At 39.9% G+C, this 24964-nt stretch overlaps 3 protein-coding genes across 3 annotated transcripts in view; 1 reads left to right on the plus strand and 2 right to left on the minus strand.

Moving 5' to 3' along the window:
- The window catches only part of rgs3a (regulator of G protein signaling 3a), a 123765-nt gene extending 107546 nt beyond the window's left edge, over nt 1-16219 (minus strand). Inside the window, exons 1-7 of the mRNA XM_058617043.1 lie at nt 16104-16219; nt 12478-12593; nt 5606-5656; nt 3807-3865; nt 3625-3719; nt 3230-3298; nt 444-504 (exon numbers count right to left, since the gene is read on the minus strand). Coding sequence (XP_058473026.1) covers nt 444-504; nt 3230-3298; nt 3625-3719; nt 3807-3865; nt 5606-5656; nt 12478-12559 — 417 coding nt within the window. The 5' untranslated portion in view covers nt 12560-12593; nt 16104-16219. The remainder of the gene's footprint in view (nt 1-443; nt 505-3229; nt 3299-3624; nt 3720-3806; nt 3866-5605; nt 5657-12477; nt 12594-16103) is intronic.
- A 132-nt stretch (nt 16220-16351) lies between these two features.
- Nucleotides 16352-19259, plus strand: rabepk (Rab9 effector protein with kelch motifs). The gene is made up of 8 exons (XM_058617770.1): nt 16352-16544; nt 16964-17018; nt 17090-17244; nt 17420-17575; nt 17761-17928; nt 18129-18278; nt 18399-18548; nt 18651-19259. Exons 2-8 carry the CDS (start codon nt 16966-16968, stop codon nt 18851-18853), a joined length of 1035 nt encoding a protein of 344 aa, XP_058473753.1. The 5' UTR covers nt 16352-16544; nt 16964-16965; the 3' UTR covers nt 18854-19259.
- Nucleotides 19260-19333: 74 nt separating this feature from the next.
- Nucleotides 19334-23445, minus strand: hspa5 (heat shock protein 5). Its single transcript, XM_058617769.1, has 9 exons — nt 23290-23445; nt 22207-22365; nt 21853-22084; nt 21597-21734; nt 21396-21508; nt 20897-21287; nt 20543-20780; nt 20286-20453; nt 19334-20179 (listed from the first exon to the last, which is right to left on the minus strand). Exons 2-9 carry the CDS (start codon nt 22323-22325, stop codon nt 19611-19613), a joined length of 1968 nt encoding a protein of 655 aa, XP_058473752.1. The 5' UTR covers nt 22326-22365; nt 23290-23445; the 3' UTR covers nt 19334-19610.
- Between the last annotated feature and the right edge of the window lie 1519 nt (nt 23446-24964).

The raw sequence follows: 24964 nt of genomic DNA on the forward strand, positions 1-24964 counted from the left end.
AACTGACAAATGCAATCAGCTTTGGGTCTCTAGTCTTGTGACAGAAAGCATTAAAGTGAGACCTCTTATCTTTGCTGTGCCAGTAATGCCAATGTTCATATCTTGTACTGCACAGTCTTTGTGACAGAGATTTGATTACAAATGTGCAGTGTGCAAAGTTCTGTTGTACTTTTAAATGTAAGATATGATAGTCTAAATCAAAAAGACAGGACCTTTAATGGAGAGGGACTCAATCTGTGATTCACTTGTTTGTCTGGCGGCACTGATGCTGTGGTGTAACCCTGGTAACCCCAAAGTGTTTCTTCTCAAATATTAAGGTCAACTGGAATTCATTCACACGAAGCTTCAGCTTCATGGTCGAGTGGATGGACAAATGCAAAGGAAGCCGAGGACACCGTTTACCAGAATGTCTTTGCACTCGTAAACCGTGTGTTCAAACTCACCTTGTCTGTGTCCACGAGGGAGCGCACACCAAAGCTCATGCAGCCCAGCAGTGCACTGACCCTGGTGATAGCATGGAGAGAATGAATGAGGAGGAGAAATATGAACAAACATCATGATGTAAAGTCCATGGGTCATTTAAGTTGTGTCGAACATTTGACGTTACTTTTATGACCCAAAAGCATTACATAAAACCAACTTAAAAGTCAATCATAATCAGAGGGAAGTTGTTTAAAATGTTGTTTTTTAACGTCAGTTTTATTTTGTTATACATTATTTTACTCCATTAATCCCTTGGGTGAAACTGGTACAGTATAAAAAACAGACAAACAAAGTGTTTAAAGGAATTAAAAAAAAAAATCAATACGAATATGTCAACAGAATTGATGTTGAGCAAATGATTTATTATCGTCATAGTGGGCATTTGTGTGGTGTTGCTGGTGGTGGTGGTGGTGGTGGCAGGAGTGGATGTTTAATTATGCATACATGAGAAAAACAGTTCTCGACAACCTCCCATCTGGACCGAACCAATGCAGCTGCTGATGCCGTTTGAGGGCAAACTGGCCCTGAGCTTAATGAGCACCTGAAAGGTTTCTTGGCACCAGTCAAATGAGCCACTGACCGAAAAAACCCCGCTGCATTGACAGAATGTCGCGCAGACACTGGGTAGTTTATAATGAGCTTACTCTTTCTTCTTTTTTTTACCAGCAGTCAGCCAAGACTACCTGTACATCATGTAAACTTTGTATTAGAGCTGATGACTAAATCCTTTTCAAAAGGAAATCACAATTTTAAGCATTGAAATGAGCAGATCATAAAGACTGCAATTTAGGATACATGCCAAAATTCATATTTATATCTTTAAGTTCCCATCCTTACATTTTGATCGTATTTCATTTGGTGACAGTCTTGTTTTCCCCAAATTGCATAGCCCTAATATTTTAAATCTACACACAATGACTACTAAACTGAAGATTGGCATTAAAATGATATGACAAATCATATTGCATTTGCAATACCTGGCAGGAAAATTGCATTTAGGCATTTTCCCAAAATTGCTCAGTCCTTCTTTGTACCTTTCCTAATGTAAAAAACATCCCATAGAAATACTAAAATAATGAATATACTGGGAACAAGTGGCATCTGCACAGGCAAATCCTAACACACAGCAACAACCAAGTACACATGTGAACACTCACGTCAAAATCTTGCACTGCCTTACGTCAAATTAAAAAAAGATTATATCTACTTTGCATGCTGCCAACCCCCACAACACACAGGAATATGCGAGTTCCCTGAAAGATACGAATATTAAAGGATTAAAGATAACTAGAGAAATATAACCATCCACTCTCACATGGTTGTTTGTCTCTATGTGGCCCTGTGATGGACTGGCCACCTGTCCAGGGTGTGACCTGTCCCGCCTTTCACCCTAGGTCAGCTGGGATTGGCACCAGTGCCCCCCCCCTGCGACCCTCATGTGGAGGATAAAGCGATAGGAGATGGATGGATAAAAAATACAAGCATAACATTATGAGCAATACTACAGAGGGATACAAATTGCTCATTTGAATCTAAATGTCAGTCCTGAGATCAGCCTATTCATTTAATCACAACAGCAAATGTTTTTGTACTTGGCAAAATAATAAAAAGGAAATATTCAATATCTAATTGAATTTGTGGGAAACTTAAATCGTTCTTTTTTTTTCTCTCTGATGCACATTGTGTCCATACATTAAAAGGACTGCTAACATTCCACAGCGTTTGGCTACAGCAGCACTTTGGCTACTATTGTGTGGTATTTAAGAGGATTTGCTGAAGAGGCACTGCTTCCCACAACTTCCTCACAGCAGAAGGGAGAGTTGAATAAGCACCTTTTAATGACATTTCAGGCTGCACTTTATTTAAAAAAAAAAAAAAACGGCTGCTAAGGTGGTTATACAGTATATGGTGCAGTGGTAAAGTTCTCTCTCTCTCTGCAGAGACCACGGGCCGGTTGTGCCTCCGTATAACCGCATCTGACCAAACGTGGAGATGAGAAAGACAAACACTCGAGCCATTAAATGTGAATGAGGCTTAATTGCTTACCAGAGATGAGTAAATCACTGTTAAACTGTGTCCCAGAAAGTGTCCCAAAAAAGTCTTTATCTTTATAATCATTCTATGATTTATAGTCAACCACTTATTTAAGCCTACAGCAAATCACCATCAATTAAAACCCATGCTGTGAGAACAGCAGGAGCCATGCAAAGCATATTCAAAACCACTGCCATTAAGTCATGCAAAAGAGTATTTAAACACAGCATATGATGCATGAACGAAGTTCTTTAGTATATCCAGCTCATGGTGATACTTCTCATCAGTTCCCTCAACATAAGGCAAGATACTGATTCGACCATATGTTTTCCTCCATCTCCAACAATGACCCTGTTTCAGCACAAGCCTGCCGAGGCAGGGAGGCGAGAGTAACACCAGGCACCAGAGAACCAGGCAAGGAAAGAAACGCGCACTCACAACCACCCATTAATATGCAGCAACATTAATAATGAAATGGTATTTCGTTGATGATGTTTGATGGGGTTTAGCTCACTAACGTGTTGAAAAGAAAAAAGGAAAATATTTCTTCTCTGTTCATTGTGTCATGAGCAGGGACGGTTCTAGAACACTTTGATTTGAGGGAGCCATTAAGAAATGTTCTTTATGTTTTTTTTTTTAGGATGTAGCAGCCCCTGTGTCTGGAGACGTGTCCAATCATGACCCACACTGTGACCTTCTTCGGCGCTCCCACCTTGTTGTGGAGTCAGAGTTCCACATTGTGAAGAGCAGTCTCTTATGAAGGTCATCCTCTCCGACAAGACTAAAATAACAAAAAGGACAGAAAGTCTGTCAGCTTTTCTCAAATTAAAAACTATGGCTGACATGCATTCAATTGCAATGAAGGCGTGTTTACTTCAGTTTCTACCAACAAACCAATCATTTGTGTTTACTGTAAGGTACTCTACACTGAAGAATGACACATCAGATAGTCTGGAGGATAATCACATACTGTTATTTTCAGTCTTGTCACATATTACTTACCCTTGAAAAGGGAAAATTAACAAATATAGAAATAAAAAAAGTAGCTTAGCAAAACCAAAATATAATGTCAAAAATACCATAAAAACAATATGCCAGAATGCTTACAAGTAAAAGGTTTGTAAAAATATGGGGTTCCTACAGTGAAGAACCAGCTGAGTCTTCTGCCTGTCTGCAGGATCACTGTCGGGGAACATGCCAACCTGAAGAACACAACAAAACCAAACAAAATTATACACATAATAGTTTCCAGCCTCGACTCAGACGGTGTTTTATTTCCCCGCACATACCTTCACATAAGAGTCACATGGGCCCTCACACTCTTCCAGCATGCCCCTTGCCTCCAAAACTGTACACATATAAATAGAGCTGAATACAATTATATGAGATTGGGGAAGCCCACGGCCAAGAGGAAAGGAATTTGGAGGATGCCGGTTCAATCCCGGGTAGGGCCAAGGGCTGGGGGGCTCCCTGGGTGCAGGTAAGTGATGCCCACTGCTCCTGCGCCCAGCTTGTGTGTGTTCCCGACTAGTGTGTAATAAGAATGGGTTAAATACAGAGGTCAAATTCACTAACTGGTAAAAAAAAAAATTACTAATTCTAATACGAGTGACTATCCAGTCACATTTATGAAACATTATACATCCAATTTTCAGGTTCAGCCCCCCCAAAAAAATGGTGTGTTATGTTCTGATAAGAAAGCATTTTTGCCATATGCACTGGGAGCTTCACTACAGCTTGCTTGACTCCTGAAGATGTGCCCATAATTTTATTCAGTATGTGGAGGAATAATGTGATTATGTTTTACTCCTGAAACAGTAAAAAAATAAAAATAATAATAGTGAGATATTCGAGTTGCTGAGAACGTAAACTGCAAATGTGCCATAAACAGATGCGTAAATCTGCATTAGATTATTTTTCCTGCTTTCGTTGCTGCAAGCAAAGCCATTTAACAGTGGGTACCATTTGTTTCATTTGCTTTACAGTATGTAACAAAGCACGGTGTTGAGTGAGATTCCATCCTGCTACCTCTACCCCCCACACAAAGCTAGGAAAGAGACTGTCCTCCAATGAAAAGTACATATAGGTTGTATGCAGGAATTACGACCTATGTCTACGTTTTCAAAACCAGCGCCCCTAGCGGTTGTATACATGACAGCAACCTGGTACCTTGGAAGTGGCATCTAGTAGCTTCGCTGAGGTCTCCACTGGCAGTCCGCTCAGTGGCGAGAGCACGATTGTGGTCGACAAAAGTTCCACTCCCTAACTATACCACCTTTTTAATATTTTTTTTAATTTTTACTGCCTAACCCTGTCTTTTTTGCCCTAACCCTAACCTCAGTAACACCTGTGCGTATTCGAGTTAAAAAATACTGCACCAGTGTAGTAAAAACATACCTTTAGGTTGTATTCAGGGGTTGGACAAAACGACCCATAGTTACGTTTCAGTTGGAGGACTTGTTGTTAGTAAACCACATAAACATTGAGACTTTGAGGATGTATGATGTGATATAATCAATGTCAAATTCAACCTCTTAACTCATATGTGGTCCCTGCAAAGTAAACTGCTTGCTGCATGTACAGCACCATAAATTATCACATATCTTCAGTGTTTATTTTTGTAAAGTAAAACACTGTTATTTGTGCCACAGTAAGTGTGCACTTGCTGTTCTACACAGAGGTTTGGAAGTCCAATACTGTTTGTTTATAATGAGAAATAATAATAAAAGATCCCTCCATTCTGATTACCTCAGAGTGTTTGGTAACATCTGATGACAAATACATATCACACACAACATAACATAAATGAAGCATAAACTAGTTTGGGGTTTCAAATGGTGGATTTTACATGCCATTTTATAAATATAGTGTATATGTGGACATGGACAAAAACTACCGTCATTGAATATTCAACTTCAAATGTTGCATTCAAATAGGTTCACTTTGTCATTTTTGCCCTTTTAATATTTTACACATTCTTTTATAACAGGCAACAAGTAAGTGCCAGCTGTGAAATTGTTTCATTACAATAAAATGGGGGTAAACGTGAGAGCGTTTCACTGTAACAGCAGCCGTTGACACAACTCACCACTAACAACAAGTCCGTCAGGCTCTAGGACGATTGACAGCTTCAGCTGACCTGTGAAAAATGAGAGGAGGAAGGTCACAGGGGTGGCAGGAGAAAAGTGGTACACAGAAATTCATATTATGTGGGTTTAACTTTTAAAGAAATACATTTAGTTGGTTTTACAGAGAGCGCTGAAAGTGCTGAATTATTTATTGAATTATTCATTGACTCTCTGGACTCTTGACTAGTTCACTAGGAATCCTCAGAAATTGAAGTCCAGGCATTCATGAGTCACTTGCATTTTTGTGTGTAACTTGTGTCTGTTTCTCACATTGTGACATCCCACAAAGAGTAAGCAGAAGTCATTATTTATTCACTTTTAACTTGCTTGTCTTGTAATTACACGTATATGTGTGTCCACTGTCTATCATGTGTCACTTTTTCTTTCATTCGCTCTCCATCCTTCCCTCTCCTGTAAGTCTCCCAGTGCTGCTAACAGCTGTTGGAGACTCGTTAGCCACGTTGACATGGCCACCGCTAACATTGGCTTTGTGCAATTTTTAATTAATCCTGTTCATACGAGCACAGTCTAAGGCTAAAATGTGGGAGCCTCGCTGTGTGATAACACTGCTGGCACTTCAGACCTTGGGTACAAGGGATGTTTGTCGTTCCCACACTGAACTTGGCATGGCTTTGTGCTGCTGGCTGCGCTAGAAGTACAAAGTAAAAACACTGGTCGGCAATATCTTCCTGGTACATCTGAACTTGCCTGGTACAAATGTGGTAATGAAGCAGAACACGCAGCAAATACGAGGAAAATCAAAATACACAAAGAGATTGAGGAAAGAATGAGTAAAAAAAAAAGCAAATACCGTCTACTTTGAAGCTGTTTGAAAATGACAATCTATAAAACAGTAGAGTAGAAGACAGAGCAGACCCCCCCCCCCCCCCCCCCTCATAAATGCTAATATCAACAGTCCAACATTCTCAACATAACAATCCTGATGTTTACTCTGTTCAGCGTCTGGCATGTTATTAAACACAAAGAACATCTAAGAGTGATGGCTATGTCCTTTTGCAGGTATTTGGTCATCAACCAAAGCATTAGACATATTGGAATTATGACGTTTATGAAGTTGATGGTGAAGGAGAATGTTAAGATGCACTCTAGAGGGATACACACACACACACACACACACACACACACACACATGCAGAATGTCTCCAACAATATGCATGGTCATTTTTCCTTCACAGGTGTTGGCTGCATGGTCATGACGGGGGAAAAGTCAGGGGATCACCAAGGTCTGTAAGGTTCATCAATCACAGTTGCCACAACATATTGCTCAAATCAACATGGGCACATAACCTATAGATTGGTTTTATGGAGAACTACTACTACTACTACTGGTAGACAGCAAAGTCGGACGAAAACTCAGTCCAATTTTAAAATGAGTCTGTGGGAACTCATTTTATTTGGAGCAAAAAATCTGGCTTAATATTTAAAATGTCTGTCCAGCTTTTAAGAAACACTCCCAGAGACGGCTTCCATCTGAAAAAACCTGTTATGAAATGTTTCTTAATAAATTACTAGGGTTTATGTGTGACGAACCATTCCACTCTAATCAGAGGCATTTCCGTCAAGCGATAAAGTTCAACTGTCACAAGAACTTCAAAAACTCAAACGTCGAGTTCAGTGGAATCTGATTAATGAGGCAAATTTGGGATTTAAAGGCCTACATACAGTGACTTGGACATAGTGTTAAAAATGGTAAAATATGCACTCCCCCTCTAACCTCCCACTCACTTATCCACTGCTTTGGCCCTTTAGAAAAACCAGGGATCACACCCTCTGGGTAGGAGAGATGCCACCCTAGTGTGCATGTCGTGATTTAGAACAGAAGGCACTTTTTAAATGCCACAATTGTCCAATTCAGCAAACAAGACTTCAGTGTTCGGGAGATGCCAACCTCTCAACCTTAACAGACAGAAGGGGAAAGTTAACCTATAATTAAAGCAATGTAGAATAATAAAAGGTCCAGAATGTGATTTTTTTTTATATAGCAGCAGTAAAAAATAATGAGTCCCCGCAACAATAAAAGTATTCAGCACTATGGAGAGCCAGCGCAGGTTACACTGAAAGACAGACAACTAGACAGGAAAGAATAAAAAGGCTAAACTCAACTATAGCGCTTAAGGAAATATTTAGCAATCTGACTACAAGGAACTAAGAAAATTATTTTTCTTAGTGTTAACAAATGTAGACTCACGTGTGGTAAAAACTGAAGCTATTCACAAACCCCGCAAACACCTTCCATTTGGTACATGAAAATTAAAAGCTATAACTATGCACATATATTTTAAAAACTGTCTTTGAGTCCTTGTGTCTCTTACTTATTCTATAAAAGCACAGTTATTAAGCCCTACTATCTGTTCATAGGCATCTTTAATGGAACAAAACTGAAGGCTTTCTCTTTGAAACATCACAAATATCTCATACTTCTTTTATGTAGCTGTGGAAAATACAGCTTAAACTCAGCATGTCACGGCCCTCAATAACACTTGCTTTGTTGCATAGCCTCAGTGTCATTTTTTTTTTTATTTAGCCATTTCCAGGGTGATTGGTGTTGAGCAAGTGAGTCATACTTGCTTCATTCCTTCTTTTTATGCAATACTTTTTCTACTTTTATGTATGAAAAACTAAAAACCAGCACAACTACTGTCAATGATGTTCAATTAGTAAGATACAAAAAAAAAAGAAAAGAGAATGAGGGAAAGAGATGGAACACTGACAGTGGATTACTCTTATCTGACCTCTCCCCTGGTGAGCTTGTCCTTGTTCATGTGCCAGCTCAATTAGGCCACAAAGTGCTTGTTGCCTGTCTAGTGACGGGGCATGTGTACAGCCAAGTCAGGACTAATCTATCATGAATTTAGTTCAGATTTTTATAACATCTTGAAACCAAGTTAGTGGCTAAACGTGCACAAACCAGCACAAGCAAAAGAAAACTGCATGTATACTGCACAGAGATGCACACAGTCATGTGTCATACATAGACTGTTAAATGAAAATGAAAGCGGACGTAGGCTAGTGCTCCAGAGATTGAAGCCAAAACTATTCAATTCAATGTCCGACTTCAGGGGCGACTTCACTTTCGATGTCCACTTGGTGAATTATGGTGCAATTGAGATTAAAAGACGTGCTATTTGGGATATGGGCATGGCTGCGTGTGTAGGTGGACATGCAGTGGACAGGCTTGCAGTCAGGCACTCAACCCTGCTTTTCCTAACACGGTTTCTTCGGGTTTCAAAAAGACAACATGGGTCTAGTCAAGATATGACACCTGAAGCTCCAAAACTGCAGTTCACAAGCCACAAGGTGATGCCACAGCGGATTTCCACTTGGTGATACAGTTTATCAAGGATACACATGAATGTCTGCTACTAAAATCTACCCATGTACAGACATAGCAAACAGCAAATTCCTTTTGCCAAATTCTGTAAGACAAGGCGGCCACAACGGTCCTGTCATTGTTGCTGCCACTCATAATGGCACGAAGCTGCCATGTACTTTCTCTTGATATAAAGCTGAAAATGACCCAGGGCCCAAACAACCACACAAGACACAATCATTTCAGGAGTGGAAGGAATGTTTTTTTTTTAACCAAAAGTACAGAATGTCGCCCCAAAAACATATATCTTCAGTTAAATTAACCGATACTGAAAGCAAAGGTCACAAAGCTGGAGAGAAGGATATGTGCAGTGTGTGTTTGTGTGTGTATATATATATATGTCTCTTCATTACCCTGCTACCTCCCATTCTCTGCTTTAATAAGCTTTACTGCTTATTTGTCACATTTACATTTGAAAGCCTACATCCAAAAAGGCCAGGCCAGGGTACAATGTTGGTCTTTATGTGAAAACTGAAATAGCCATTACCAGCAAAAAGGAGCAAGAAAAAGAGACCAGAGTTAATCCATGTTCTGTAACATTTCCTGTGAGAACGGGGGAGACATTTTGAAAAGTTGGGGAAACTGCTGTGTATAGGATTTGAAGTTTTCATCCGGGGCGGGCACCAATTCATCCGTTTTAGATCCAGGAGCAGAATTGATGTGAGAATTACAAGGTGTCCTCTTGTTCCCTCGCTCAATTTCTTTTAACGGGCTTGTTATAGAACTTCATCTTGTGTGCCAAAAGCCAGTGGGACAGAGCTCATGCTGTGCCAGACAAACAAAATTATAGTGTACATTAAATCCTTTGAGGGAGACACTTGACAGACAGGCTGGAGTGTGTTTGATGGGTCAGTCGGAATTTACCGGGTTAATTACTAGAGATTTCGTATTTCTAAGAGGCATTAGCCTATGTTTAATATCCAATAACCTGAAAAGCTATGTGCACATAAATCAAAGCTTTCATCAACTACATACAAAGTATTTAGGATATTCCATTGTGGCATGGCAATACATATGGTTTAAAAATACAAATAATTGGGGAACAACACTGAATAGCAAAACACATACTTGGGCATTTTCTTGAGGAAAAGCTTATATGTGCAATAATAAAAGCAGTGACATTTATTTATGACTGGCTCCCACGCTTGTAAATATTGTTCATGTAGAAAAATATGTGTGCGGCGTAGACATTATTCATCTCATGGAGAGAAAAGAAATACATGCTGAGAAAAACAAAAACATGCCACGAAATTAGTTTTCTGTGAGAGGGAAGCATACATACAAAAAAAGACTAATTTCCTAAATCCTTTATTTTGTGGTTACTTGAGAACTAAATCTGCCAACTTGCCATTCGTACGTTTTCCCCATTGAATTTAAAACACCAATTTCTGAATACAGTTGCCCCCGAGAAATGTATTTATTTTAATAAATTCACATTCGCAAAGTCTGGCACTACTAAATTTATTCATAGGAGTATTTATATTATTCCCAGCAAATTTGAGACCTCTTTCTTTTTCTTGAGTAGGGTTATCATTATTATTATTATTCCACACGAATACTAAACGAGACTAGGGGGAGGCAAATGACCTCAAAAGAGGTTGGTCTCCAATTATTATCCCTTTAAATGTATAATTTTCTTTATTGTTTAAATATTATTCTGCCTTTCATCCATGACTCTTTTTACCGTATACCTTTCTATCTGCCTTACTCTGCCTGAATCCCCAGCCAGTGGTGCAGTAATTTACATTATACACTTCTCATTGAGTGTGGCCCAAAACACCTCTAGTCAATATTTTCTCATGTAAAATCCCTTAATTCCCTTAAATTTTTTAGCAGCAAACTGACACCAAAATTACAGTTGTGTCAATTGTGTGTACATGTGTACCTGCAGAGTCTTACTATTTCCTTTTTATTTCTCACAGTCTAACAGATACCTGAACATACTTAAGTCACACCTCAAGACATACCTAAAGTCTTCTTTCCAGTGTTCTTGATTAAACCACCCCATCACATCTTGTAAAGAAATTGTGGTTACATGTATAAAAGGAGGACTTTAATATAGATAAATTATGTAAAGGGAAGTGAGAGCTTTAGGTGCTGACCAAGTCTGTTCTATAATTAATTCTCTATCAGTGAAAACTTACACAACTCTCACAAAAGTAGTCAGACTCGTGGCAAAGCTTGACCCAGCTCTGAAAGTTAAACTGGGAGGACCATGCACGATCACGTCACATATTGTCAGTCTGATCATCTCATTATTAAATTTGTTTGACCTGGAATTCCTGATGAAATCCTCAGAAACCCTGAGTGAGACAGGTGAAAAAAGGACAAGAAACCGCAAAGCATTTCTGAATTTCCCACAGAGCAAAATATGACATTTAAAGACATGAGCGTGTGACTGTGGTGCTAATACTGTACGGTCTGTATGTTGGAAGGAAGTCCAAGCAAATACCAATACAAGACATCACGTGGGTCAGATCTAGTCAGGCGTCTTGGGCAACACTCGTGTAACGTGACAATTATATGCTAAATCAGTCCTTTCCAGAGACTGGGTCAACACCCAAAAATGTGTCACGTGAGGTTTTTCGCCAGCGCTTTTAAGATTTATGTATACATTTACAATAACCTGCATAAAATGGAGTTGTGATGAATTTATGTATCAAACATGGTGTGTTTTTTTAAGAAATGGTTTAGCTTTTCAAAATAATTTTAGGTGTCGCAGTAAAAACAGTATTTTATGCACAATTTTGATCTTGACATGAGGCACTCAAACATGTACAAAATATTACAGAAGCCACCCCAACAACTGTACCCACAACCCTACACAACTTTATCCATATTCACTAGTGCATTACTAGTTCAACGTGTACCTTGTTTTGTTAATCGATATCTATTGCATTTCTTATCCAAACAACGTCAAAGTCAGCACTGGTGCCCTTAGTAAGGCACCTGCCAAATTTGACAGTCAGAAGATTAACAGACAGACGTATGTTCCTTACGTTTATAGATAGATTTGTGCGGAAAGGAAGCTAGTGGACGGTGGATGTAAGATTTAAAGTTACAGTAAAACGTGCAGGTGCGTGGCTGATACCATCCATAAATGATTCAGGGTGTCACCAGATAAGGAAGGCCTCGTTAACCGACCAAAGGCTTTGTGGCAACATCTGAGCCCACTCCCGCTGCGAAGTAATGTCCTTCTAATGTTAGACACGCTGCGGGATCGAGTGTCAGCGCTGTCAGACATACGTGACACAATCCTTTACACAACACATACCTTTACTGTTAAAAAAAAAGACTAATAAATACAGATCTGCAGACAGCTTTTTTTTTTGTTTGTGCTCCCACGTCTACAACTTATTTTTTTTTTTAAAACAACCCATTAAATGCTACAGTTTAGAATTGCAGTCTATTTTCTAGCCCAAGAAAAGGAATTTAGCTCACCATAGGTTCTGAGGAGGAAGGATGATTTCTGTGGGGAGTTGGCAGGAGGATTCTGCAGGTGAACCCCGAGGCAGGTCATCATGCCGAGAAAACAGCTGCCGAGGAGGATTCAGCAGCTACAAAAGAAGAGAAAAGTAACATGATGCCTGGCTGTGTGTGAGTATGTATATGTACGTGTGTGTGTGTGTGTGTGTATTCAGCTGAGGGTGAAGAAAACATTTTATTTTTTTAAAAACATCATCAAAAGACCAGAAATGCATCACTATTAGCTGGTTTCAAAATTCATGTCACGCTGTAAGTGGAAGTAGGATTTGACCTTTTACTGTGTCTGACAGTTTCTGTGTTGTTAACGGAGAATCCTACAAATACAGAGCTGCAAGACAGATGTCATTTTACAAATACACAGCTGAATGAGGAAATAACCGGTGAGAGCTTAAAGTTTATGGCATAGACAAAAGCGGTCTACAGCTGCTTAAAGAGCAAACCACACACAAATGAGACAGATTACACGAATGATCACCAAGGATTACGTGTTTTAGAACTAAAACAGTGATGTCATTGTTTGGCATTAATCCAGATTACTTGCACAGCCCGATTTAACACACCTCTGGGTTAAATGTGGCATAGAATAGCAATCACCTCAGCTCCCGGTTTTGACATCTTGCCCAGTTGCAGCGTACCAGTAACCCACAGATGAACTTTCTAAATCAACACTGATTACTAAACTGCCACTCACCAGGAGGGCATTCACATCAAGCTTTATTTTATTCCGAATATAGCACACACACACACACACACACACACACACACACACACACACTCTTCAAATTAAAATCAGCATGTATTGTGCACAGAGCTTGCTCACAATAGCACACGCTCCGTGAAACTCATTTGGACTGACACAAAAATGTATTCCCAGTTATCTCCCTCGCCTGCCTCTTGTACCTTCCTCTGGATTTTTTGAAATGAAGTACAGTACTTTTTCCTCTGATTCTATCTTTCCACAAAAAGCCCCTGATTCATTCACTCCTTATCAGTTACAAGTCAAGGGAAAACAAAGGATTTCCCTGAAACTCATACTCTGCTTCCCTGAAGGGGAAACTGGGCAGATAAAACCAAAGTGGCACGGCTTGGTCAAAACTGTTGCACTAGTTGTATTTTTGACTAGTGGTTATACCGATTGTGGCATTTATACATACACCACTGTAAGTAGCAGACGTTTTAGCCTCTGATTGACTGGTCGCTAGACTGAGTTGACACCACCAAGCTCTAAAGTGATATATATAGAGACTGAATATTACGACGTGTCTTAATAGGTCCAGACATGATAAGGGATTGCAAGATACCGTAATTGCAAAGGCGGAGTAGAGTGAGGATTTGGAGGTGCAATAAGATGTGAAGGTAAAGTACACGCAAGGGAGATTTAATTAAGATGAAGCAGATATATAGGAATGAGCAGAACAAACTTGTCAAAGGGATGAATTTTCATAAGAGGATTGGGTTGACGGAGCAGTTTTGGCAAAAATCATCACTGTGGAAAGATGTCTAGATTACAACAGGAGGCACACGAGCAACGTGGTGGAAACAAAATGAAGAGCAAGGCTGCTGAAACAAGCCGGGAATGTGAACCTTTGACTTACAAGACTTAAAAGACTTTCATGATCTTTTTTGTAATCATAGACTTAAGATCTTTGGGTTTGGGGTAATCCGAAGAGTCTCCCCTAAAAGGCATTTGTCAGAATTTAATACATATCATGTAGGCTCAATAATAACTCCAATAATCTCCGAGGATTCACATAATCATTAGTTGCAACTCTGCCAAGTTTGCAAAAGTCTTATTTCTGAGCACTTTGTCTTCAAGTGATACTAAGCAGGCCTGCCAAGAGAACACTTCGTCAATGGAAAGCCTATAAAAATATTATCTATTTCAGGATGTCACGCTGTTGTTATTAATCTCTGGACAGGGTCAGGCCTGCAGACAGCTCCATGATGACGCTGTAAATCTCCCAGATCTGTACAAGACAGAGAAAGTTTTCTTTTGGTTTCATGACTTGTTGCCTTCACATTTTGCCCTTCTAGCATCAGAATACTGACAATTGAGCAGTAAGTGAAGGTGCCTCACTCATTTACTGTATGTTCTTTGGATGTTGTGTGTGCGTATGACCCAACAACACAATGTGTTCCAGTCAATACAGCCAATACAGATGAAAAAAAAAAAGGTTTTGTACATATACACATAGTTTTGAGGCAGTAACAACATCAGGGAAACAAAACAGCTTTTCTTAGAAAACCCCAATTGGAAAATATTGCTAGTTAATGAAAAAATGTAGGTTTACAGAAAACTGAGACAGAATTTGATCAGCTGGGTTCTAATAATGCATGTATGTATGCAACTACGCTGACTGTGACCCTTCGTATCAGTGAGTGACTTTAGTGTAAGATTGAATATTTATCATTCCATGTTCATTGACGATTATCTGATTCTGGGCAAATTAAAACATCCCAGTGTATCTCTATGCTTGTATTTATAGAAACCTCAGTGAAGACAAATCCTGTGCACACCTGGCTTTACATATAATGATATATATATATATATATATATTGAATCAACAAATGAAATCATAATGCCTGCAAGAGTAACATTTTCTAAACAAACCAGGCAAAGAAATAAATAAATTGTATGCCTCATTATGACATTTTTACAAAAAGGACAATGGCACAGCCTACTGTCCGTACTGCGAAATCCAATCTTATGATTGTTAAACGTCACTAAATTGCACGGCAAATAATACACCCTTCCAAATGTAAGCATATCACAACTGAGAAACTTTGGGAAGTCAAAAATTCTTCCATAGTATTGGGAATATCTTACCCTGCAGGTGAGTTTTCATCTCCCTGATAAATTCATAAAACTAATGGACTGGCAAACTCAATCACCCAGATTTTCTTATTAAATTATACAATTACATAATGTGTAAAATGTAGGTCTGGCAAAAATGAAGGCCCTCCTTACAAAGGCTTTTATGATTTAAAAAAAAAAAAAGCCTGTGATCCAATGCATCAAGCTCATTTGTGAGGACATTGACATCCAGTTTTCAACATAAAACACTGAGGGCAGTGTTTCTCTGAATGCATGTTTGAAATCACATTTTTGAATGGGGAAAATAATGAAAATCCTTGCAGCTATGTTTACAGAAGAGTTCTCAAAAGGTTCTGAAGAAGAATGAAAAGGTTGTGTTCAGCACACTGTAATCTACTACCATACTGCAAATCAGACATTTTAACTGTATAGCTTTATAGAAGTTTCAAGTTAAAGTCCCAAATTGGCACTTTTTAAATGGAAATCAGCCATTTATAATTTGATTACATACACCTGTGATCTTCCAACAGTGTGACCAGTCACCAGTCACGGAAATAAGTCCTTTAAGATGACTAATTATTACAATAAAACAAAATGAAGGAAAACACAGAGGTGATATTGAACCTCACACCGTTGTATCGATGGATAACTATCTTTGGCTCAATGTCACGACGACTCAACGTCCTGTTGCACTTGACAAACTTTTACTTTTTATAGTTAGCTTAACTTTGTGACTCGAAACAATGAAGTGGCACCCATAGCTTACCTTTTTGCTTCACGAAGTTAAACGGAAACTAAATATATACAAAATAAATCGCATGAATGGCATCATAATCATACAATAAAAGCTTTTGTGGCAGCATTATTGGCGTTCTTCTTTGTATAAGGCAGACTTTACGTTTCAATGGCGTATTGCTGCCCTCTATTGGCTGTCCTTAATGTGACAGCGTTTAGGTGGGAGCGCATGCGCAGTATCCATGGTAACTACGTTGGGAACGGCGCTGACGTCGTCCATGTTGAACATTGTGCCTTACGTTTTGACGTATAACTATGCTGTGGCTAGGAGGTCAGTCTTGAAAAGCACAATTTATGGTTTTGTTTACTATTAGCTACAATAATGGACACCGAACGGACATTGGTGGTAACCAACGCCGTCTTCGGCTAAATGACACGGATCATTAGTCTCCGCTCTCACCCGGAAAAGCAGGTTCGTAGAGTGGAAGCTCCTAACTTAGCAAGTTAGCACTTGTGCTTGTGCTCAGTGTTCCCATTTTGTATTTGAAAGGTAATTTTAACAACTTGCAAGTCGCCCTTCAATTAGTGTGAATCTGCTACTTTCTGTGGAGGGCAGCATTACACCTCTCATTATTATTAATTTTATTTTTATTATAATATTGAATTGAATATATCATTGTAGTTGCTTTTGCTGAGGCTTCATTTCACGCAAGGGCTTTTGTTTTTATAGTCGCATGAGGCTTAAAACAGTTGTTTTAACCAAGATTTTTTGCATCTGCTCTCCACTGTTTTCTTAAGTATTTATTATTAATGATATGGAAACAAGTATGCATTATCTACGCAAGCATGGAAAACGGAATAACACCAGATTAATTCATCTATCTTCGACAGCCATGGAGTTTCTTCCTGTACTTGAGCCATTGGATAAGCCCCAACGAGGAATATGGTAATTAAATTAAATTAAGTTGTGGTGTTTTTAATGAAACAAATCAAACCAGAATGTGTTGTTGGTAACAGGTACTCTTTGATACCAAGAGGACGTGCTCCAGGTGTTAGTGTGGGTCACACCTGCACCTTTACTGCATCTGGTGAAGGAGGAAAAGGGGGAATCCTTATCGTTGGAGGAGCAAACCCAAGTGGCAGTTTCTCACATTCACATATCATAAATCTAGGTAAAACACACAAAGTTGTAAGTTTTGCAGTTTGTGCTGAATATAACAATAACATCGAATTTGACCATGGTAAAGTTATAAAATCACAGTTACAACAAACAGTAGATCCCGTTATAATGTTTAATTTTAAACTTTAAAAAAAAAAACATTTAGATTTTCTTTTTCCCGACTTAAGATACTCACGAATGGGACGTTCCAGAATGGGAAGGTTTGGAGGCGCGGTACGAACACTGCAGCTTTGTGCCAGAGAGCTGCCCACAGAGCTTGTGGGTGTTTGGTGGGGCGCAGCACAGTGGCAATCGTAACTGCATCCAGAAAATACAGCGAACAGGTAAATCCTGGCTTACAGTATGTTCACCGATTCATTTGTTTTCAGTCAGACTGATTTTTCAGATAACCATGTTGTTGTTGGATGTGCTAAGGTATTTAAAACCTCTGCATTAAAGTTTTGTTGCAGTGAAATCATAACCTGCTCTCCTGTAAATGATCTATTCTGTCATTTGTATTATTGTTAAGACAGTGGACATAGTCTCTGGAAGGAGGTATCAGTGAACGGAAAGCCCCCTGGTCCAAGGACATACCACACTAACTCCGCCTGCCTTGGGGATAAACTATATGTTTTTTCTGGAGGTGAAGCAGGAGCTGAACCCGTGTCAGACCAAAAACTTCATGTCTTTGATACAGGTTTGTGTTTTGCAGGGCTAGACTTTCCGAAAGCGTCTTTATTTTTGCAGTAGATGTCATAATCCACTTATTTGTGGGTTATACATTTTATCAGTTATTTTTAACAACTAAATGAAAACGTTTTTTAATCAGCCATCTCAAGACATATGCCACTGTGTAATAATCTGCATATTGATAACATTTAATTAAATGTGTTTCAGTGTCTATGACCTGGTCCCAACCACAAACACATGGGAGACATCCACCAGCCAGACACGGCCACATTATTGTAGCAGTAGGTTCAAGGGTCTACTTTCATGGAGGCATGGCAGGAGATAAATTCCACAATGACATGTACTCCCTTGACACAGGTAAACCTAAACTCTGAAAAATCGTTCTATCAACTGACATGATGCGCCGTAATAAAATGCTCAAGCTGGATATTTCAAAAATGTTTTTCTCTTGGGGAAAATGTGTCTGTATGGATAAAGGGAGCATGAAGTGGGAGAAAGTGCAGGCCAAAGGAAACATCCCATCAGGAGTAGCAGCCCACTCCGCTGTGGTACTCGGAAAGAATATCTACATCTTTGGAGGGATGACTGCTGATGGAGCCTGCAATTCCATGTACAGATTCAACACAGGTAAAACTAACTTTAATTGATAAGAGATGAACTATGTTTTGCATTTCCACTTTATGCAGTTTTTATTTATACTTTCTGCATTTTCTGTTGTACTATTTGCAGACAAAAGTAGATGGGTCCTAATGAAATTTGAAGCAGATATGCCACCCAACCGCCTAGACCACTCCATGTGTGTGTTGCCCTGGAAGGTGCATGATGAAAACAGCCCAGCTAACTCAGAGACAATACAACTGGCTTTTGTATATGGAGGGATGGACACCCAGGGTGTCATATACAATGACTGCATTGTGACTGTTGTGACTTAATATTCCTCTCGCATCATGCTTATTTTCATGACTAAAAGGCTTTTTTTTCTTAAAGCATGTATAGACATTAAATACACAGTACATCATTTTGAAGCAATAATGTGGGTGCTGATTTTTATTACTTCCCCCCTACAGTGTGGGAGTGAAGTATTGTTTTTAGTGGCTCTGTGTTCTTCTGCACTTGCTACTATGACTAACAGAGGGCGCCAGAGTCTTGTGTGAATGGGGTGAAGTCTGCCATCTCTGATTGCCTTTATAAGTTGGACATGTCATCTGGTAGTCTGTGCTCAATTGTGTACCCCTAAAAATCATAAATGAATGCCACAAGAACTTATATATCAAACATTTATTTCAATGTCTTTCCAGAAGTAGAATGAACAGATTCAATAAATAACTTTGAACATTGTCTGTGAACACAATGAGCCCTTGATCCCTCAGATGCTCTACTCAATGGACCCACAAACACCTATCCCTCCCACCCACCCTACTAAGCCCCTCCCAATTACAGAACCCCCATTAGGACTGCCTGAGAACAGCAGCAGCAAGCCTCATATTGGGCTGATGAATATCTCCGCCTTCCTGCGAAGAGAACACCTCTCACACACACCGAAACTTAAAAGTCTTTCTGAAGATTCAGTATGGTTTGCTTGTGATTGTGTGATTCCCAATCACTCCACTCACTATTTTGAGTCCCATCAGTCCAATATGTACATCTAGATGAGGAAATTGGCAATTGAAGAGCTGATTTCAAACTTGCCTATAATTCATCCTTCTCCTCTTGCTCACCCTCGGCGCCCTCAGGTGGGGGTCCACCTGCGCTACCATAAAGCTTGCTGATGATGGGCTGAACCACCTCCTCAAGCTCCTTCTTCTTGGCCTGGAAATCTTCCATGTCAGCTTCTTGGTGCGACTCCATCCACTCAATTTTCTCCTCCACTGCCTTCTCAATGGTTTCCTTATCTTCATCTGAGAGCTTGCCACCGAGCTTCTCCTTGTCACCAATTTGGTTCTTCAGAGAGTAGGCGTAGCTTTCCAACTCATTGCGAGCGTCGATCCTCTCCTTAAGCTTCTTGTCTTCATCAGCAAAGCGCTCGGCATCATTCACCATGCGCTCAATATCCTCAGGTGTGAGACGGTTCTGGTCATTTGTGATGGTGATCTTGTTCTTGTTGCCTGTGCCTTTGTCTTCAGCGGTGACACGCAGAATACCGTTGACGTCAATTTCAAAGGTGACCTCAATCTGTGGAACACCACGAGGTGCAGGAGGGATACCAGTCAGATCGAAGGTGCCCAGTAGGTGGTTGTCTTTGGTCAAGGGACGCTCACCTGAAGAGAGAGGCAATAATTAAACTTGTGCTACATTTAAATTTTCTGCATGCAAGGAACATGGCAAATGATGTTTACAAAGCCTAGACTAGTGTTCATTTCTTACCTTCATAGACCTTAATGGTGACAGTGGGCTGGTTATCAGAAGCTGTAGAAAAGATCTGGGATTTCTTGGTGGGCACAACAGTGTTCCTCGGGATCAGTTTGGTCATAACTCCTCCAACGGTCTCAATACCAAGAGTCAGGGGGCAAACATCCAGAAGAACCACATCACCTGCAAGATAAAGAAAAACATTGAGTAAATGAGAAAATTGAATGCGTTGGAACAGGAACAGATATGACTATAAGTGGGTTATGTCTTACCAGTGTCTTCCTCTCCTGACAGCACTCCTGCCTGCACAGCAGCACCATATGCAACAGCCTCATCAGGGTTGATTCCCCTAGAGGGCTCTTTGCCATTGAAGAACTCCTTCACCAGCTGCTGAATTTTGGGGATACGGGTGGAGCCTCCAACCAGGACAATCTCATTGATGTCAGGCTTCTTCAAGTCAGAATCTTCCAGCACCTTCTGTACAGGCTTCATGGTGGAACGGAATAGGTCCTGAAAAAGAAGAGGATGATAAAATAAGCCCTTTGACCACAATGATCTTTAAAAATTGATTCAAATTGTACTTTAATAATTTAAATAAAGTAATTTAAATATGTCAAATAACTTGCCATGTTCAGCTCTTCAAATTTGGCACGGGTCAGGGTCTCGGAGAAGTCTTCTCCCTCAAAGAAGGACTCGATCTCAATGCGGGCCTGGTGCTGGGCAGATAGAGCCCTCTTTGCCTTCTCAACTTCACGGCGCAGTTTCTGCACAGCACGGTTATCTTTGCGTACATCTTTGCCAGTCTTCTTCTTGTACAGCTTGATGAAGTGCTCCATGACACGCTGGTCAAAGTCTTCACCGCCAAGGTGAGTGTCACCGTTGGTGGCCACCACTTCAAACACACCATTGTCAATGGTCAGGAGGGAGACATCGAAGGTGCCACCACCGAGGTCGAACACAAGAATGTTCTTCTCGCCATCCCTCTTGTCCAGACCATAGGCAATAGCAGCAGCAGTCCTGAAAAAAATACAATCATTGTCATCTTTAGTCATAGGTGATGGAATAGAAATATTAAAAGGTTTTAAAAAGGACAACAAACAAAATTATTGATTTCAAAACACTTACGGCTCATTAATGATTCTCATGACATTCAGACCAGCAATGGTTCCAGCGTCCTTGGTGGCCTGACGTTGGGCATCATTAAAGTAAGCAGGGACAGTAACCACAGCATGTGTGACCTGGGGGGGGACACAAGAAATTAGTCTCAAATATAACTGGATATTCCTTACACTGGATAGTCCTTTATACAATTATAGGTTTTAATACCTTTTTGCCCAGGTAAGCCTCAGCAGTCTCCTTCATCTTGGTCAGCACCATAGCAGAGATCTCCTCGGGAGCAAATGTCTTCATCTGGCCACCACCAATATCAACCTGGATATGGGGCTTGGTTTTCTTCTCTGTAACCTAATGAGGCACATCCATCAAAATTAACATTCAAAGTATGACGTTCAGAGATTACGAGACAACCTTTTCGATCTAGAATTTTCACAACCTTTACTTTAAATATAAGAAGAAATATTACCTTGAATGGCAGGTATTTGAGGTCCTGCTGCACAGAGGAGTCGCCCCATGAGCGACCAATCAATCTCTTGGCATCAAAAACAGTGTTCTCAGGGTTAGAGGTCAGCTGGTTCTTCGCAGCATCACCAATCAGACGTTCACCCTCACTGGTGAAGGCCACATATGATGGGGTGATGCGGTTACCCTGGTCGTTGGCGATGATCTCCACACGACCATTCTTGAACACTCCAACGCTGCATAAACAATTCAGAGATTAAAATTAAATATATTCTTTTGAAGTAGCTTTTAATCTTTGTCCACTATTGCGTTTATATTTGCGAAACAATCAAAAAATAAATAAATAACTTTTCCTCACCATGAGTAAGTGGTCCCCAGGTCAATTCCCACCACTGTCCCCACAGCGTCCCTGCGGTCATCGTCAGCATCAGCAAACACTGTGCCGACCACCAGCATTAAAGCCCACACCAGCTTCATTTTGGGGTTTATTTTGGAATCCTCAGATCTACCAAGAAACCTGGAGAGAATGAATAAGAGGTTTACTGAATTGGGCTGTTATGTGTTAATCAGAAATTCTAAAGGATTTACTTATTATGCAATTTGTGTCCCCAATTAGTATCAGTATTAACCAATGTTTAAGGAGCTACATTGTCTCCCACTTTGGCTTTAATCAAAAATTCCTTTATAAAATAAAAGGAATATTGTCCTTCTATGTGTCTAATAATCAAAGGACATCAAGAGGATACCTCCTGTCACTGAAAGTGAGGAGAGTTAAAGTTAAATTAAAGTGTTCACCTATACTTTAGGTAGCGCACAGAAAATGCAGCCTGGAAAGACAAATCCTAGGTATTTAATGTGTACGTTTAGTAAAAGTGTGCAACATCAGCACTATAACATTCAATAATGGTCAACCTCCTAACTAATGTACACTGTGAACGAAACGTGGCCCTGCTTCTCTGACGTGGGGCTGTGAGCCTCCCTCAAGTTCACGTCTGCACCAGATTGGCCTAAAGCTAGGTCATTAACCAGAAATCAGACTGTGAGGGCCGGGCAGCACGGCCTTGGTCAACAAATACCCAGAAAACGTCAAAAACAAAAGCCCATAAAGAGAATGAATTAATGGGGTGGAGCACCACGGTCTGCCCATTGTTAATACCGCCGACTGCTCCCCCCCATCCGCCGGTAGCTTGTTCACCACGTTACTGTTACACGCGGACATGCGAGGGAGAAAAATAATAATATCTATAGTTCTAAGTCTTTATTTAACGGCATGTAACAGGTATATTGTAAAATAAAATAAAAGTGGTAACGTTAAATACATCACTATTGTCAAACATACGCACGGTCGCCTTCACTGTTAAGAAACGGTCTTTAAAACACACTTGCAGCGCTGTGTGAGCTATAAATGTTATCTAATATCGTTAATTATTTTTGTACGTACCGTAACAGATGCACTAGCTGTCAATTTGCGGCCTAGGCGTTGCTTTTACGGGTAGTGTCTCGTCGCAGATAACGTCTCCCTTCTGTCTGTATTCTGAACCTGGCTTCTGTGAAATGATGTTGAATGGAGATGTGCTCTCTCCATATATAAGCCGTCACTTCTTCCCTGTCGTGGAGGCCTGCCATTGGCTGAGCAGGTGCTCGTTGGAAGGCGCTGATTGGTTCGTACCAGTACGCTGGCCGCTGCTGATTTGCACACATCAGATTGGGGTGACGTCACGGGCTTCCTACACTGTGCCGACGCTGATTGGCTGCCTGTCACACGCTTCATTAAAGCAGTTGGTGCAAAGACACGCCACTCTGAAAACCAAGGAAGAAGGAAAGAGGGGTGCAGTTTCGTACTTTAGACATGTGAAATGAATGCTACCTTTCTTTATTATATTGGCCCCCCACATGTAATGGTTTCGCATCCATCCTCATGGTGCTATTGTTTTCTATTGTGTGACTTTGTTGGGAACTGTGTGTTGGGCCATGAGAGGCAATGACTCACCTCAAAGAAGCATGAGTGACTATTAAAAAGTCCAATGGCTGTTACATCATATGAACTGGATTGTCTGGACGTTTCATCAGAGAATGTACACACATTATGCAAACAGGGTGTCATTTCAGTGTAACATTTTGGACACAAGCAACCAATACTGTTGCAGTTATCACACAGTTCACAAATAAACTCAATGTTTTTTGCACATTCTTGGCTGCACAAAAGTTGGTTGCAGGTCACAATAAACATTAAAGGACATTTAGCTCCATGCAGTCTTCAATCTCTATAAGTCTAAATGGTCAAGGTTAGTGGCGACTGTGAATACTACATTTCACTCTGTATGATCCCTTTAAAATGCTTAGAATTACTGTGTACAGTAGTTATGGATGATATTAAAGGCACATACAATTTGAATTTATTTTTTAACTCTTGTGTGTGCCTTGATGAGGTCTATTGTGTCTAAAAAAAAATTTACATTAAAGATATTGTATTCATGAATTAATAAATATACATCAGATGCCCTTTTTGGACTGCCATTTACAGTACACTTTATGGCTACTCTCCTAAGATTGATAATTCAGTCACTGCTGTGAATTTTCAACAGATTTGATTGTATTTACAGTAATTATATGTATACATAGCACAGTCCTCTGTTCAGGCCTACTTATAGTACTTGTATGTGAATATGAATGTGTTTTTAACAATTGTCTTTAATCTACAAAGACATCTACAAATTCTGCCTTATTTCTTGCTTTCATTTCTTTCTCAGTATCTCAATGTTATACACACCCTTTTACTTGAAGTGAAAGAGCTGGCTGTGCGTTTGATTGTATGCAGTGTAGGAGGAGCTATGACACAAAGTTTGAGGAAGTGACAGCTGAAATGTAATAAGTGGTTGATCCCTAACATGGACGGAAACATAAATCTAAGTCAAACTTACCCTAATGATGATGAACTTCAATAGATCAATCGCTTGAATTTGATAATGGCATAAACTAAAACCTACCATTGTTTTTTAATTAACTATTTATTAATAAAAGAGGTAGGAATTATATGATATATAACCATAGACATATTCACATAAAAGTATTTATCTGCACAGTGCCTCACAAATGATTGTGTATGTTTGTTTGTG

This window comes from Solea solea, chromosome 19 (genome assembly GCF_958295425.1).
Source record: "Solea solea chromosome 19, fSolSol10.1, whole genome shotgun sequence".
NCBI lineage: Eukaryota > Metazoa > Chordata > Actinopteri > Pleuronectiformes > Soleidae > Solea > Solea solea.